Source organism: Macrobrachium nipponense, chromosome 36, assembly GCF_015104395.2.
Source record: "Macrobrachium nipponense isolate FS-2020 chromosome 36, ASM1510439v2, whole genome shotgun sequence".
NCBI lineage: Eukaryota > Metazoa > Arthropoda > Malacostraca > Decapoda > Palaemonidae > Macrobrachium > Macrobrachium nipponense.
Window position 1 is genome coordinate 38,873,180 of NC_087220.1, and position 19,148 is coordinate 38,892,327.

The 19,148-nt window shown below is 38.2% G+C and overlaps 1 protein-coding gene across 1 annotated transcript in view; it reads left to right on the top strand.

Moving 5' to 3' along the window:
• LOC135203570 (homeobox protein PKNOX2-like) overlaps window positions 1-19,148 on the top strand; it is a 615,777-nt gene that overhangs the window by 578,288 nt on the left and 18,341 nt on the right. Inside the window, exons 5-6 of the mRNA XM_064233320.1 lie at window positions 16,515-16,740; window positions 16,817-17,059. Of these exons, the coding sequence (XP_064089390.1) occupies window positions 16,515-16,740; window positions 16,817-17,059 (469 nt within the window). The remainder of the gene's footprint in view (window positions 1-16,514; window positions 16,741-16,816; window positions 17,060-19,148) is intronic.

Below are 19,148 nucleotides of genomic sequence, written 5' to 3' on the forward strand. Positions count from 1 at the left end.
ACGTCCTTAGGCGTTAGATATACTTTCATAAAAATGTCCAATTTCTATTTTCTGTAAAGGACTCGTGTTTGATTCTCGAACCGGATGACGAAGGGCGATATGGACTCGTTCTCTAGAATCAACGCGCTTCGGTTGACCTGAGCGGTGAATTATGAGGAGAGAAGGAAGGCAATAGACACCAGGCGTGTGTGCTCCTTACTCCGTCGAAATGTATATATATATACCATCCAAACGAGGAAACCTCGATGAGGTCATCCTTCTGTAGGATGATTCCCTAGAAAAAGCAAATTCCTGACGCCTTCAGATGAGAGAGGCGAGCGTGACTGAAGCTTTCAGTGGGTCAGAATGGGACCCCAAAGCAATGGACGTAGATAATAATGGAAACTTCGTTCACAAAAATCCTGATGCACTGACTCTGCTGACAAGTCTCTTGAGCTGAGCATTTTTCTGTCTCTCCTTGTGTTGCTGTCCCTTAATTTTCTTTTATTGTTCCCACTCTTGCAGCTGTTCATCCATTTATGTGTCTTTGTCTTCTTTCTTCTCTGAGAAGAGAAGAAACAGAAAATAAATGGTGAGAAATTTCAGACCTCAGGATTTCTGTGAAGTCATTATCAGACCAAATATTTACGTTTCATTTCGTGTATATAAAGACAAGAGAGCATTCACTAGAGTGTTTTTTTGTTTTTCACATAGAAACTGGAAACAGTTTACACATCTCTTTGGAAATCACCTTCTTCAGGTTTCAAGCATAGATAAACATTTATATAAAAATTCTCATCCAGAAATATATATATATTATATATATATATATATATATATATATATATATATATATACATACATGCATACATCCATAATTTTCCATGTGGGCGAGTTTTTACAAGATTTGCCCCAACAGGGGTCCACAGATTAATCCCACGTGAGATGTAAATATTTTGTCCAACAAGATTTGGATGACTTAAAGAGTGTACGGTATAATCTGCTCATTCATTAGCTGGCAGAGGTAAGACAGACAGTGGAGAAGAGCATAAGGCTAGCTCATTCATACTAAATGACTTGGAGAGAACCGCAGAGGTGAAATGGTCTATGGTAAGGAAAATGCACAAATATGCCATGATATATAAAATGCAACATGTAACCCATATTTATTCTTGTACTACATGGTACAGGGAGTTTACTGGAAGTAGACACCACCCTTAGACTCATGAACATCTCTCTTAAAAGGTCATTAAGGCCCCATTAGTACTAAAGATATCGCTCTCAACACATGAAAGAAAGCCAACGTATTTTACATAGGTATAACATTCCTGTGTATCAATTTTCGTAATCCATACCAACACAGAAATTCACCAATGATGATGAAAGGAGAAAGGCACAGCATTTTATGTCACTTTTTTTTTATTTGACTCGTTTCTGTAGACAGCGTATTTGTTACGTTGCTTGGGTGAACAATACAAGCGTTTGATATGGTTAGATATTCACAATATTTCTTGAATCGTGTTGTGTTCATACATACAAGCGATGATCTGTCTAACATTTTCGATATAGCTGAAGACATGCGACTCTTCAACGGCGAGGTCTACCTTGAATTATAGATGGGGCTACCGCCTATTCGGAAAGGCCCCTATATACATAAGCTTCCAGATTGCCTGGAAATGTTTCAGCCTTGTATTCGACTCTCAGATCAGAGCTTATGGTGTGATAGACCTACCGACGACCTCTTGGAGGGAACGCCTCTGTCTGTCCTCTCTCTGCTTCTCACAATCGGTTAGACGAAAGGGAGGAGGAGGAAGGGGAGGAGAAAGCAGAGAAAGGTGGAGAAGTTTGGAATGGGAGAGGAAAAAGTAGAGAGGTTGAGAAAGGTTGGAGTGATAGAGAAAGAAGTAGCGAGGCAGAGAAAGTTTAAAGTGGAAAATTTGCGAATCGAAGAAAGGTTGAAATATAAGAGGAAGAGGTAGAGATGAATAGAAAGATGAGGAAGTATAGATTGAGAAAAGTTGAAGTGATAGAGAAAAATTAGTGGAGGAGGAGAAAAGTTGAAATGGAAGAGGAAGAAGTAGAGAGGTTTATAGTAACTGTTGAAGTGGAAGAGGAAAGTTAGACAGAAGTAAAAAGATTAAAAGAGGAAGGGAAAGATTGAACAGAAAGAGGACGAAGTAAAGAGGAGGAGAAATGTTGAAGTGAGAGACAAAAGGTAGAGAGGAGGAGAAAGGTTGAAATGGAAGAGGAAGAAGCAGAGAGGAAGAGAAAGGTTGAAGATAAAGAGGAAGTAGTAGAGAGGCAGAGGAATATTGAAGAGGAATATAAAACTTAGAGAGGAGAAAGGTCGCAATGGAAGAGAGGAGAGGTTGAGACAGGTTGTAGTGAGAGAGGTAGAAGTAGAGAGGCAGAGAAAGGTTGGAGTGGAAGAGTTACATTAGAGGCAGAGGAAGGTCGAAATGGGAGAGGAAGCGGAGAAAGCAAGAAAGGGAAGGAAACGGAAAAGGGTGAAAATAGTGTTGTTGTTGGAAAGCGGTGAAGGATAAAAGTATTACGAATGAGCTGTGAAAGGAAAATGAAGATCAAAAGTTAGAAGCAAAATCGTAAGTGAATAACCGGAAAAGAAGAAAGATGAAATGAACGGGGGGAGGCGGGGGCAGGGTGTGGGACGAGAGAGAGAGAGAGAGCGAGAGAGAGAGAGAGAGAGAGAGAGAGAGAGAGGAAGTAGAAAAATGAAACGGAGGTCTTTTGGTAGTATTCTTGCAAACGCCCCATGCTCAGGATCACCAAAAACCCAAAGCCTTGTGGGTCTAAAGGAACCCCAATTCAAGGAGGAACCCTGGAAGGTAGGAGGGGAGGCTGAGTCTCAAGGCGGGGAAGGAGGAGATCTGGGGGAAAGTGAAGGGGGAGGGAGGAAGGGAGGGAGGGAAGTCAAGAGGCTGATGTAAAATTCGCCATATGACATCTTGAAGGTTGATCCCAATATCCTTAGGTCTTGTGCTGCCGAGGACCCCTCCCTTATTGGCACCAAATCCTCACTTTAACTTGGATCTTCTGCCACTTGATGCTTGGGGGCCCAGGGGAAAGGGGAGGAAGGGGGCGGGGGGCTGCCCCAGCCATAAGATCATATGCCCCCCAACCCATCCCCTATTGCATCCTCCTCCTCCGCCTCCTCTCCACCCTGACTACCGTGCTTACTCTATCTGTATCATTTTACTGCATAGTCTACCATCTTTTCGATGATTTCTGATTTATTCCATAATTTTACTTTTTCCTCTTCTTCTCTATCTCTTTATAAAACGCGCGCGCACACACACACATTCTCTCTCTCTCTCTCTTTATATGCCTTTCTTTCGCCACCTTTATCGTCTAACGTACAAGTCATTGCTTTTTTTCTGTATTGCTCAATGTCAACATTATTGTTTGATATCTGACCGTCTCCTTTTCTCTCTCTCTCTTCTCTCTCTCTCTCTCTCTCTCTCTCTACCTTAACTGAGTAATGCTCACTTTCTCAAAGGTAGGTTGTGTTGCCTGTTTCCATCTGTAAAGTTTGCCTTCAGATTATTCTACTCATGATCAGTGGTTTTCCTGGCATAAGTCTTATTTAACAGACTTCTGTCTTCCAAATTCATATTATTTTCCACGCACACACACACGCATATATATGTGTATATATATATATATATATAATATATATATAGTATATATATAAATATATGTATATATATATATATATCTATATATATATATACCTATATTATCTCTAATTTTTATATCTATCTATACGTATAAATTATATATATAATATCTATATATATATACATTATATAATATACATATATGTATATATATATTCTATTATATATATATAGTATATATTACACAATAAAAAATTATATATTATAAGATATACCGTATAACGTTACTAATATCGATATAATAGATATTATATAGATATGATGATCGCGTGTATAATGGCCCCTTTAAGCTCATTCCCTTTTCGCAGCGTCTCATTTTGCCATTAAAATGCTCTTTATTTCTTCATCACAGCATTTATAATTTTTCCCGCGGTCGCCCCAGGGAGCCTTCTTCCCCTACATGGCATTTCACGTCATATAACAAAGTTTTGTCCCCACGAAGTATAATAGTTCCGAAATAGTTATACGCAAATTTTTATTACCCTTCCCTCTTTAGCCCTCCATTCGCATAATATCATCTTCTTTATTCATCTTTCATTCAGATACTTGGCATTATACCTACGCAGTTCGTCCACACGGGCCGACTCTCTCTCTCTCTCTCTCTCTCTCTCTCTCTCTCTCTCTCTCTCTCTCTCTCTCTCATATTCATGACAACAGAAATGGAATTTCGTCTTAATCTCCGGGATTTGGGAGTCGTCGTATTTATTTCAGTGTTGTGAATTAGGAACAGAAAAGCTTTACTTCGGAATTGAAGCAACAAGATTCAAACATTTTTAGTTTGTTCCTATTCTGCCTCGTGATTTGCGCTCGCATTCAGGCTGTAGGAGTTGCACTATCTATCTGTCTATATATATATATATCATTATATATATATATACTATATATATATCTATATATATATTTTCATATATATATATATATATTTATTATTATTATATATTTAGTATATTATGTTGTGTATGTGTATGTATGTATATATGTATGTATATATACATATATATACACACACACACATATATATATGTGTGTGTGTGTGTAGTCTTATCACATCACCGTGATTCATATATTCGTATTAAGCTACAATGTCCTTTAATATCTAATTCGCTCTACCTCGACGAATTTCTTGTCAACTAAGATATTCCCCTTCGGTTAACATATACGAAAATATATTAATTCCGAGGTAGAGCGAATTAGATATTAAAAGACATTTGTAGCTTAATGCGTATATATTTTATATATTATATATATAGATATATATATATATATCTATCTATATATATATAATATATAATATATATATATAATATATATATATATATATTATATATAAAACGAGTGTGTATGAGGTTTTGAAGTAACATTCTCGTCTGTCACTCCTTGCCTTTCGTTGGAAAACATCTAAATGGTGAAATTTTTGTGTAAAGTGTATGTGTCGTTATAATGTCTACACTGTTATCTTGTTATCGTAATATGCTGTGTCAAAAGGGAACCCCTGTGGTTTTGAGGTGGAAGATGGGGGAGCGGTTAGGAAGGGGGTGTGGGCCGTGGCGGGAGAGGTATCCAGAATGTCCCGTAAGGGACACGAAGGTTTCCTCTAAGCGTCTCATATTGACAGCAAATCCCGTCATCTGGGGACACTGGGTCGTGAGCTCCAGAGAACCGAGATATTTTTCTCTGTTCACCATCTGTTGACGAAAGAGGAAGAGGGAGAGCAGAGCCTTCTCTGCTTTCCTCTGGTCGACACTGATAGAAGAAGAGAATAGGAGAGGAGAGAAGAGAAGATGAGCGAAGAGATAACTGTTGTGTTTCCTTTGATCAACATTGTTCGTTGAAGAGGAGATGCAGGAGAAAGGACAGAGCCTCCGTCATCTCATTTGTTCGTCATTTGTTTATTAAAGAGGAAAGAGAAAAAGTTTTTGTCTTTTTCAATGCTGACCGTTCGTTGAGGGTAAGAGGAAAGAGAGCTGCTGTGACCGTCTCTTCACCACCTGTTCAAGGAAAGAAGAAAAAGAATACTGTGATTTATTTCTTTCAAATTCGGTATATTTCTCTTTACCTACAGAATGGAAGGAGAAAGGAACTTCCATTTTTTTTTTTTTTTGTGTGATCAACAATTGATGAAGCGAGGAAAGGTTGTGTTTGTATGTGTCAACATCTAGTTAGGAGACAGAGGACAGCAAGCACTACGCGTCCAATTTCTCTGACAACAGTCTGGTGAATGGAAGAGGGAATAGTCTGACGGAAAGTGCAAACTGAAAAGAATACAGCTTCCTGTTTTCGTTATTTTCTCATTTCTCTTATTGGAATTTCAGTCATTGAAGGTTTACGTCATTGTTTTAACACCGTCATCACTCTATTATGAATTTTTTTTAAAGTAAGTCTTGGGTTACCTGGTGTCTTCTCAGCGTGAAAAAGTGTTAACTTTGATAGTTAATGAAACAGATGTTGGTAAGATGAGGTAAGAAAGGTAGCAGGATGTGTGCAAAAGACTGGAACGAGACTCGAATTGTCTCTGGGATCAAAAGTCGGAATGTATGGTTGGATTGTTGAGCTAGTGCTTCTTTATGGCAGTGAAGTATTGATGTTGAAAGTAAGTAAAAGAAAAAATATTGAAGTATTAAAGTTGCTGAGATGAACGTTGCTTAGCATTTGCGGGATTGGAAGAAACGTGGAGATAGTGATGAAACAGCATTCAGGAAACAAGTCGGTCAACAGTGTTTAACAGGTGCACCTTTATCTCTAAAGGACTTCCTGACTTTTCAATAACTCTCTTACACCATCTGTCGGACCCTTTAACGGCTTCCCTCCTCCTTCCTTTTAACACTCCTAAAGTAAACACTGTTGACCAACTTATTTCCTGAATGTTGTTTCATCACTATCTCCACTTTTCTTCTTATGCCGCAACTGCTAAGCAAAGTTCATCTCAGCAACTTTAATACTTCAATATTTTTTCTTTCACTTACTTTCAACATCAATACTTCACTACCATAAAGAAGCATTGGCTCAACAATCCAACCATACATTCCGACTTTTGATCCCAGAGACAACTCGAGTCTCGTTCCAATCTTTTGCACACATCCTGCTACCTTTCTTACCTCATCTTATCATCATCGATCATATCTAATCCCAAACACTTATATGTGTCCGTCATTTCAAGTCTTTTCTCATCCATACTGATATTCACTGTCTGCCTTCTTGGTTTCCATCGCCCTTCAATATGACATCACGTATCTGTTCCAGTGCAATGAAGTTGTGAAGAATCAGTAACGTCATATTAAAGGGAGTGCCTTGTGAGAAAGTTCGTGCTTGTGTACGTGCGGGCTGTTCCCTACATAATGGGAGGGTAACTAGGACGGAGAAGCACCCAGGTCAGAGAAGCGGCCTTGTTTTGGGAATGGCCGTATATATTTTGTTGTGTTTAGTTAATTTAGTTAAGTGCTAGTGCTCACAGTTGAAATGGGTAAGCCCATTTTAAGCCCAAGTGTGGCTTTGTCTTTTTGTATTTTAAGCCTTTGTTTCAGAGATCTCCTTTCTCATATGACGTTTTGATTTATGTCATTTTGGTTTGTTTGCAATTTATTTATGTGGGGTTCCTTTCCTTTCTTTTTTTCTAACAAACGTTTCTGGCAACCTGGAAAACCAGGAAGTCTGGAGTTTCCCCTAATGAAGTGGTGTTAATTATCTTTTCTAATTGCCTATTTTTATGACTGATGTCTAATTGTCGTAGAGAAAGGCATGGACGGGTTTTGTCCAATCCCTTGGTTATTTGGCTTTCCTGTTTGAATTGAGATAGCGGTGGTGCATTGTTTAGAGTTCTTCCTTGGGTTGTGTTTAGAAACTAAAGTTTCAGATTTTTTAACTTATACAGTTAAACATTTGTTCTTTGAGAATTTGATTTGGTCAGTCAACCATTTTGTTCTGTGAGAATTTGATTCATATAGTTACTCCTTTTGTTCTTAAATAAATGTATTTTTGTCATTCACGAGTCTAATTTAGCTACCTGAGATAATAGTGATATGTGAGTTGCACAGAGGTCGGTTGGTTGGTTCAGAGAGAGAAGTTGAGAGAGAGTTTCTAAACACAACCCATAGAAAAACTCTAAACAATGCACCACTGCTATCTCAATTCTAAAAGGAAACCCAAATAACCCAGGGATTGGACAAAACCCGTCCATGCCTTTCTCTACAACAATTAGACATCAGTCAAAAAAACAGACTAGAAAAGATAATTAACACCACTCCATTAAGGGAAACTCCAGACTTTCCAGTTTTCCAGGTTACCAGAAACGTTTGTTAGAAAAAAGAAAGGAAAGGAACCCCACATAAATAAACTGCAAACAAACCAAAATGACATAAATCAAAAAGTCATATGAAAAAGGAGATCTCTGAAACGAACGCTTAATTAAAATACAAAAAGACAAAGCCACACTCGGGCTTAACAGTATGCTTACCCATTTCAGCTGTGAGCACTAGCACTTAACTAAACACAACAAAATATATACGGCCATTCCCAAAACAAGGGCGCTTCTCTGACCTGGGTGCTCCTCCGCCCTAGTTATCCAACCCTCCCATTATGTAGATATACAGCACGCACATACACAAGCCTGAAGTTTCTCACAAGGCACTCCCCTTAATATGACATCACTGATTCTTCACAGCTTCATTGCACTGGAACAGATGTGTGACGTCATATACAGCTCATTATCACACCCATAAAATCTACCCAAAACTAGATCGTTGCACAGACACAAACCGTGGACTTTTCAGTCAAAGGCAAGGCCCTCCACCAATATCTATGGAAACTGCTGCCTTGCAGTCTTACTTTTTAATCAAAGGCTATGCCCACTGCCAATAACTGTGGAAATTGCTGCCTTGCAGGTGGACTTCTCAGTTAAAGGCAAGGCCCACCGCCAATAATTGTGGGTGATGACAGCAAGGGCGTTCGCTCGTAAAAACCCCTTTGCCAAACAATAAACCATGCCTGAAGTTGTAAGGAAAGACGCATCAGGCAACCGACCATTTAATGTAGGGAAAACGGTGGGAAAGAAGAAATATATATTATATATACATATATATGTATATACATATATATTATACGTAGGTCATTTTCCAAAGGATAGCCGCTTCTCTAGTCAGAAAGGATGAGATGATGAGAGCCTTGGAAATTAGTCTTCATTTCCCTAGTATATCTGTCATTTTGTCTCTAATTCAGTTTGTCATTCATTTTTCCGTGACTCAGTCAAGCTAAATCATTACATAACTGACAATGACATTTATTTTGAGCATAGGTACAAAACCGCATGACATTCCTTGGCAATGCTGAAGTTTGCAGTTTCTGCCATTGCAGTTCTCTCTCTCTCTCTCTCTCTCTCTCTCTCTCTCTCTCTCTCTCTCTCTCTCTCTCTCTCTCGATACAATATATTACGTTGCCACTTAGTGCGTTTCCTGTTCCAAGCAATATAAAGAGCGATTTATTGTATAACTGTTTTCCTTTTCTGCTCTCCTTGCTACCGTAATGGATGATAGAAACCCAGATGACTTCCGAATTTGTTCGGAGTAACCGTCTCATTTCCTCTCCTCTCCCCCTCCCCCCTCCCCCCTCACTCTCCTCCTACTCCTCCTCCTCCTCCTCCTCCTCCTCCTCCTCCTCCTCCTCCTCCTCCTCCCAGTCCCCTTCCCTTTTCCCCACCGTTTCCTTTTTAAAGAAAGGTTTTGAGTTTCGGAAGGGGTCGATATGGATGTGTTAAGGGTCAATGCACTTCGCTCCTAATTCCCTGCTTCAGTAAATAGTTCCCATATGGCTGGAGTTAATGTGTTTAGGTTTTCACGTTTCAGTAATTAGAATAGTGGTTAGAAAATCTCAAACATGGGAAATATAGACATTTAAAGACAGACAGAAGATTTTTTTTATATTTCTTTTCTTGTTATAAAACTTTTACGCATAACAAAGCGCGCGCGCGCACACACATATGCACTCACACACACACACACACACACACACACATACACGGAATTCCACCACTCGAATCTTTGCTGTGGTTTATCCACCACAGTTCTGCACTCATCTCCAGCCTCCTCCTATGTCACAGTTCTCATGCAAGCATGCTGGACCTTCCAGCTCTGACACCATCACGCACTGTACCTCCAGGGGATGTGTTAGGGACATTTCCAAGCCATCTGCATCTCCCTTTCATCAGTATGGCATTGACATAATATGTGACGTCCGTCATTTCCCCTGTGTTATGGTTTCTTCTAGATTGGTATAGTTTCAACGTCATCCATAATTCATGTCCGTATCACATTACGGATTGTACTTGACTTAATAATGTTAGCTTTTATGGAATTTCAGTCTGTTACTTTCCGAATCATATTCAGTCCGAATTGCTTGATTTATCTTTCATCTGTTCCTTCAGTAAATCCTACCTCAAAAAAAAGTGTACTTACCTTACCTTACAGACCTTACAGCTCATTCGGGTTTCCCCAGGCACCTCTAATGTCTACCAGAGAATTGCTAGTGCATCTTCCGGTATATTTTGCATCTTCCAATCTTGAATGGTCTGAGATGCAGTTTAGATATTTTTCGAGCTTATTCTTAAAAACATCTACGCTCGCTCGTGATATGCTCCTCAGATGAGCTGGCAACCCATTGAATAGACGCTGGATTGCATATGCTGGTGCGTTGTGGATTAATGTCCTGTGTGCTTTCCATAGTTTTCCTGGTATAGTTTTTGGCACTATTAATCTACCTCTGCTTGCTCTTTCTGATATTTTTAGCTCCATGATGTTTTTGGCAATTCCTTCTATCTGTTTCCTTGCCTGTATTATCATGTAGCATTCTCTTCTCCTTTCTAGACTATATAATATTAAAAATTATAGTCTTTCCCAGTGGCCAAGATCCTTAACTTCTTCTATTCTAGCTGTAAAGGACCTTTGTACAATCTCTATTTGTGCAATATCCTTTTGGTAGCGTGGGTACCATATCATATTGCAATATTCAAGTGGACTACATACATACATCATATTAACCATAATCGTGTGTTCGGCTTTTCTTGTTTTGAGGTGCCGTAGCAACACTCCCATTTTTGCTTTGCATTTTGCCATTAGTAATGCTATTTGATCATTATATAACATGTTCCTATTCAACATCACACCAAGGTCTTTACCTGCTTCCTTATTTGTGATTGTCTCATTATTAGGTCCCCTATAATATGCATATAGCATTCCTTCTTTATCTCCATAATTTATTGATTCAAATTTATCAGAGTTCCAATCTTCATCACAAGTACTTTCTCTACTTATTCTTGTGTCATTGGCGAAACTACTCACTACCGAGTCCTTATCATTACTGTCTATATCTGCAATAATAATAACAAACAGCAGTGCAGCTAACCTTGTGGCACACTGGATATTACCTTAGCTTCATCCGATTTCTCATCTTTTGCAATCACTGTCTGTTTTCTGTTTTGTAAAAATTCTTTTATCCATCTTCCTACTTTGTCCACTATATTATATTTTCTAATTTTCTTCGCTAATATATTATGGTCTACCTTGTCAAACGCTTTTGTATAGTCTAGGTAAACCACATCTGTCTCTTTTTCATTCATCATATTTTTATATATGCATGTTATCATGGTGGACTAACAGTCGGGTTTGTGTACTTTTTCCGGGTACAAAACAGTGTTGTCCTATATTTAAAAAATTATTTTTCATTAAATGTTTCATAATATTTTTCTTCATTACCCTTTCATACACTTTCATAATATGTGATGTTAGACTCACAGGCCTATAATTACTTGCCTCTAGTCATGATCCACTTTTGAAAGTAGGGGTGATATATGCTAATTTATGTTCATTATAAATCTTGCCTGTATCTACACTTTGCCTTAATAATATTGTGAGCGGCTTTGCGATAGAATGAACTACTTTCTTTAACAAAATAGCAGGGACACCGTCTGGTCCAGCTGCTGATCCATTTTTAATTTCATTATTAGCCTGCACAATATCGGCTTCATTAATGTCTATGTCTGATAAATATTCTCTATTTTCATCTCTTATTTCTGTATCATTATCTTCATTATCAATTCTAGGGGTAAATTCTCTCTCATATCTTTCTGCTAATATATTGCATGTTTCCTTTTTTTCATTCATTAATCTCCCTTAATTTCTTAGAGCGCTTATTTCTACTCTTCTTTTATTCATCTTTTTTTGCATATGAGTTTGGGGTTTTGCTTGATATTTTCAAGGGTCTTTTCTTCTAAGTCCCGTTTTTCATTTTCTTTTGTTTGTATAATCTTTTGTTCTGCATTTTCTATCTTACTTTTTAATTCCATCACTTTCCATGCATTCTCTTCTTTTGCAAGAGCTTTTTTCCACTTTCTGATTTTCTGGAACAAGATCCTTCTGTTTCTTGGTATGCATGACTGATGTTTTGCTTTTCTTCTTTGGTATATGCTTATCCACTATTTTCTCTCATATTTTATATAATACATATACCTGCATTTACCAGTATATCATCAATTACGAATATATATTCCCAATCTTTGTTTAATTCTTCATTTATTTCTCACCATTTCATATTCTTACTATTATAAAAACTGTATTTTCCATATCCTTCCCACTTTTTCATCTCTTGTTTATCTCTGTTTTCAGTTGCTTTGGAACGGACTGTTAATTCTATGCCATTATGGTCTGAAATACACGTATTATACAGTATTATTTCTTCAACTTAATTCACCTCGTTCACAAATACCAGGTCTAAAGTTCTTGGACAAATTTTAAATGTATATGATATTTCAACAGGTAGACAACTAAGTTGGTTGGGATAAGAAAAATTCGCTATTCTAAAATATAAATTTTATTTCGTCCTTTCTAGAACATGATGAATTAATATGGTGTCTATTGCCTGACTCAAGAAAGTAGACATAAACCTACTTTGATACAAGTCAAACTGTCTGTGCTTTACTTTTCTGAGTTTGGCATATTTATCTTTCAACATATCAGAATTATGGTCTGAATATTCATCTAACTCAGGCAGGGGTTGTAATTCTGAGATCAAATTGACAGTCACAATTTCATAGCCTCTAAGCAGCATCTCTGGAGTTATGGGACTTAGTGTATGAAGGTCCTGATCTCTCAAACATTCTTTAAATGCAATCGGTCTCTTATTAACCAAGCTTCTAACTTGACATATCAAAAATTCAAAATCTCTAACGTCAAGAATATTAGTCCCGATGCTCTTATTTATCATCTGTTTTGTCATTTTTACTGAAGTTTCAACCAGAGAGCCAAGGGAACTACACGCTTTAAAGTGACTATCAAACTTAATCTTATTGATGCCATTCTCCCTGAAATACTCATCCGTCTGAGGATCCTTAAGGAAATCAGTTATTTTATTGCCAGCAGCTACAATGTGAGTCCCCAAATCACTAATAACTAACTGGGGTAATCCAAACTCAAATACATGAATCATAAAAGCCCTCAAAAATTCTGATATGGACTTATCATAACATACCTGCAAATTAATGGCTCTAGTAAACATACAAGAAAAACACAATGTCCAAACCTTGGTAAGACTATCTGAAAGTTTGCAATTAAAAGACCCACAATAATCCAAATATAGATAACCAAAAGGAGTATCAGAGGGCTCCAATCTAAATAATCTGTATGGAGACTGGTTCAGTCAAACAGGTTTTTTATTATATCTTTTGCAAGCAACGCAAGGGCTAACAGATTTTTTTACAACAGAAAATATGTGTGGTATGTAATAATGTTTTCTCATTAAATTCAACACCCCATAATATCCTACATGTCCTAGCTTTATGTGAGCATCCATAACAATCAATGAAGTTAATAAACTATCTTTAGGTAGTAACATTGGAAAGAACACCCTGTGGGAATTAGGTCTATCAAATTTCCATGTACTCTCAAAACATTATTCTTGTCAGGATAGATATTCAGCTGAGAAACTAGGTCAGGGATATCCTTTCTAGGACATTGCTTTCTTCCAAAAAACTCCACAACTTCTGGAAAGCTGAGCTTTTGTTCTTTGCTTATAATTTGTTGCAAATGCCAGTTCACAATAATTAAAACTTGTGGGCTTTATATCCAAAGATGAAATAACAGAACTATTTTTAGAAAGGGCAGTTTTCCACTTATTAACTGCCATTAAAACTTTAGCATGTACTGTTACTAGTTGAGTAAAGTTAGAAAATCTATCACTGGAATCAAATGATCTGTTACTAGGTTTTCTGCTGCTTGGTTAACAGAAACGCCAAATTCTTGAACCAGCACGCTAAGTAATCTGAACCTTAACACTTCCTGAACCTTTGTTTCTTCACATTGCTCATAATTTGGACCAAAGCAATAGTTAGTACGGGACAAGACCTTCCTGGAAACGGGGCGAGTAATACAATCTGACAGCACTAGAATGCAGCCATTGAAGAACGACAAGGCTATCTGAAAACATTTGTAAATCGGCTATATTAATCTTAGATAAACAAAACTGCCCAGTAAGTTCATCATAAACAGACTTTAGCACAAGTATTATCCTTCCTTGTTGGCAGGTGATTTAGTTGTTGAATGTTGTGTTCTAGTAGCATATCTAATAGCTTTTCGAATTGCCTCTTATCTTCTGCACTACTATTACTCTCTTTTTTATATGTATAAAACCACAATCTCCTATTCGTTCTTTCCAATCTACGAAAGGAAAGTTAAAGTCTCCGAATAGGAGTATAGTCCAGCCTTTGTGATTTCTACATGTCATCCAATTTTTCTATTATTGTGTTAAACTCCTTAGTATTAGGGGGTCTGTATATTACTATGTTCACTAATTGTTCAGATTCAAATTCTACCGCTATTAATTCACATTCTGAGTTACTATATTTCTCATATATTTTTCCTTGATTTATATCGCGGTTCCCCCTTGAGTCCTATTTTTTCAGTTTGGGTTAGTTCTTCTAAGAACTCTAAGAACTCTATTTTTCTTTTTGAGTTATTCGTAACTAAACCCTGCACATTCATCACTATGATGGTTTGCGTGTTATCCCCATTATTTAATATGGGTAATAATAAGGATTTTCCCATGTCTCTTTCCTGTTCTGGTATGTTGTTCTTTTCTTCATTTCCAGAAATTCTGACATTAAAAAATCCAACTTTTCCAATACATTTGATCTTCCATTTTCATATTTATTGATTTTGTGTATGAATTTGCATTTATCTCCGTATCTGCACCATCACTGGAGAGGATACCATTGCTTCCAAATGTTTGAAAGATCCAACCTCATTAATCCTTACTCCGTTTCGTGCTATTAAGTCCCTTTGTTCATACTCTGCCCTCATAACATCGTTTACATGCTTTTATTTAACTTGACTTCTGCGTATGATTTTGTGTGGATAGAGATTAGCCGCGTCACGATATTACAAGAGGTGCTAAGAACTTTTTTCACTGACAATAACAGTGCAATACTTTGGTTACGAGCCTCATTTTTTTCTGATCTGTATCACTAACATCACAATCTAATAATCCATTATAATATTGCTTGCTTTAAAGCGCTCAGAAATGCAGATTTAAATTTGCTATGCATATATCGGTCATTGTTATACTTTTAATGTGTAGGTTTACAGTTCCTCTTGAAAGTAGGGTCTGTGGTGTTTAGAAAACGTATAATCTAGTTTTTGTACACTACTGAAAAAATATTTAAAATTGATAGCACCGACATCTCTTTCAGTTTTTATAAATTGAACGAAATACATATTTTGGCAATGCATGCATTGAAATATATACTTCTTTTTTTAAATCCATGTATTCATATCTTTGACGTTAGAAAATCTGGACTGAGGATATTACCCATAGGTGTAAAGTTCTATGTGCATGAGACACGCATGAGTCATGGAAAGAATACTCCGGTCAGAATTTGACTTTGAGGGTATAATGTGACAGTGACAGTGGCTCTTCAGGCCATGATTATGATGTCACTTATTCAGTATCCAGATTACTTATCGCTTACATACATTACGTATCATACATCATAAATTTCCACCTTGTATGCTCATTATTTCGTATATAAATGAGTGATTCATGGAATCGTACTTATTCATCATTCATAACTCAGGGTATGCATCAATCAGACGGTCAGTCCTACTCACTGCCTTTTTGTCTCTCTTCACTCGTGTATACCTTGAGGCTGTGCATCATCAGTTTTCCATTTTGAGTTGTAAATGACTTGCAAAAATGTATTATTCAGTTCATATTTATCCAAAGCCTATTAACATGGTCCTCTATTTCAAAATTTTACTTACTTAGGTTGTTTCATAACCGAGTCTTTAGCTATTGTATTGTTGTTTTAGTTTGCAGAATCACGACCGTTTTTACAAAATAATTAGTTTTATAGACTCAGAAGACAGGTTATGAATGACCTATGTAGTCGTCAAGGCCACATCTTGTCGTCCTCCCTTCCTTCAACGGCGCAGTCTAATGCGATTCACATAATTTTGAAGTCATTTGCAAATTGAATGGACGAGTCTCATTCACCCGGTCATCATCACGACTGGTTGAGTCCTGCATTAGGCAGTTTACGTAGCATTGAAGACATATAGCATAATATGATTGTCAATGACGTATCATTTACTTTGGACTGCTAGTCATGTCTTATGATCCCCCTTTGTGATCAGGCCATGTCTGATTCATGTCTTCAGCCATTCCCTTGTTGTTTTAGTCCTGTATTATAATATCAAGTGTTGATTGATTGATTGAGATTGATTGTTTACAGAATGAGCGTAGGTTGTGTATTGTCATTCACTCGGTCTTCAGGTCATGTATCATGTGCTCCCCTTCCTTCAGGTAGTTAGCGCCTCAGGACAGGTATTAGCGGGAGAGCACCACCCTTCCGGGCAGCAGCAAGCAAGCGCCTTGTGTCTCCAGGTTTCTCAGCAGCAGCAGCAGCAGCAGCAGCATCAGGTGCAGCAGCAGCAGCAGCAGCAGCAACAGCAGGCAGACTACCACCATCACCATCACCTCCGCCACCACCACCACCACCCACACCACCACCAGCACCACCACCGACCACGAACCATTCAACCACCACCATGAAGAAAAGAGATCGACGACGACGACAGCTGCAGCAGCAGCAGCAGCAGCAGCAGCATTACCGAGCAGAAGTCCTCTTGGTTTGGTCCCAACCACGAAGCCCTCTGCCCCAACGCCACCCACAGCCACCGCCATCTCCACCAACGCCCACGGCCCCCGCGTCTCACCCACCACGCCGCCCACACGGTCCCTTCCCACGCCCTCGTCTCCACCCCTCATCCAGGGCAGCACTCCACTCTCCCAAATCGGTGCCCACCCATGCCCTCCCCCACCGGAGACCAGCATCGTCAATTTGCTGGGTAAGTAGAACTGATTATTAACTGTAAGTTGTCTGGCGTTACAATGACCAGGGTCAGAAACACCAATGGTTATTCCAACTGGGCACCTATTTTACCCGTGTGAAGCGACGATGCCAGAAGGGTAGAGCCTTCTGGTTCGCAGCATACAGATTAAATGCTGAGAACCGGAAGGCTACACTATTTCCAAAAGGACAAGACCTCTCTGGCGGGCCTGTTGTGGGTCCTCCCACGTGTGTTTAATCTCGTATGTCTACCAAATTTATAACAACAACAGAGATAAAACCATTTCTCCCATTACAGATATCAAATACCATCTTTTCCGTTACGCAGAATTGTAAGTCAATTACATAGGTTCACGATTGATAAAGTGTTTTTGAGAATAACAAGAGATGGAATCAGATTTTCTATCAACATGACATCTCATTTTATGCTGTTGCCAATATTTCAAACAGCTCCACGTGCGTTGAAATCCACGGATGAGGCGTAGATTCTCACCAGGGGACACTCTCGGTGGTCACGGTATACGGCGTAGGTAAAGAATAAATTGGTAAGCAAGGAACTATGAAATAAAACATAACAGAGAAAGTTTGACGAGTGAGAAAATAAACAATCATAGACACATGTCTCTCCGACAAAACAATAGATTGGAAACAATGACTGAATGTTGCTTGAATACGATATGGCAACAAAGTTTTGGCCTGACTGAAGTGTAGAGTGACTTTGACACCGACTTACAAGTAATTGAAAAAAATACTTTAAAATTAAGATGGTCGTCTCTTCTCTTTATAGGCGACAAAGAAGAGTTTAAATTCGTAATTCAAGAAATGAACAAGAAATATATCCACTATTTCTATAGCATTAATTAAATATTTCTTAGAGTCTAATTGTGTAGTAATGATAAATGTGCATCTACAAGTACTGACAAAATAGTTAAGGTGAACAAATGTTGAAATAAAAGTAAAAAAAGAAAGCTGTAAGATTTATAGTCATGCTCTCTGGCGTGGCGTTTAAAGATCTGCCCTGTTGCCAATTTTACAAAAGCAACAACTGGCCCGTGCGTGACAGACCTTTGAATGTCATTCCTATTCGGCCCTGCTCTCGTTCTCTCTCTCTCTTCTAAATCTTACAGCTGTCCGAGCGAGAGCTTTTTTGTGGGATAACATAGGCCCTCCATTCGCCTTTTTCTCTAGAAAATACTTATTTAATTTGTATACGATCGCCTTTTCTCTGCTGAAGAAGTTGATGTCTATCCATGGCTGTGAGATGACCAGGAATGACTTGTAAGTCGGTGTCAGTCACTGTTTCCTATCTATTATTTTGTCAGCGAGAGAGAGAGAGAGAGAGAGAGAGAGAGAGAGAGAGAGAGAGAGAGAGAGAGAGAGAGAACTGTCTGTATACATTAAGATATCAAGATTTCTGTAGAAAGGAGAACTGCCTCCAGACATGTAGAGTGACCACCGATAGTGTCCCTAGGAGAGAATCTAAGCGGCTTGTCACTGTCTCTAAACTCACGTGGAACTGTTTGAAATAGTGGCAACAGCACCCAAATGAGATGCCATATTGATAGATCTTACTCAATTTCTTGTTATTACATAAAAAAAACTTTATCAATCGTGAACCTATGTAATTGGTTTAGAAATTCTGTGTAACGGAAAAGATGATATTTGATATATGTAGTGGGACAAATGGTTTTATCTTTCTGTTTTTGTTAAAAATTTGGCAGATATGTGGAGATTAAACACACTTGGAAGGACCTAAACAGCCCTGCCAGAGAGCTCTGGTTATTTTGGAAACACTATAGAAGAGAGAGAGAGAGAGAGAGAGAGAGAGAGAGAGAGAGAGAGAGAGAGAGAGAGAGAGAGAGAGAGCAGGGCGGAACAGGAAAGGGATTAAAGTACCTGAAAATGAAAAACCCCTATAATTTTATAATTATAGCCTCAGGGTTTGTCTCAAAGATATGGAAAGGTCTGTCACACACGTCAGTTATTGTTTTTGTAAAATTATCAACAGGGCAGATCTTTAACGCCACGCTAGACAGCTCTCTTCGTGACGGCAAAACTACATATAACACTGGCTGGAGCCACCCTAT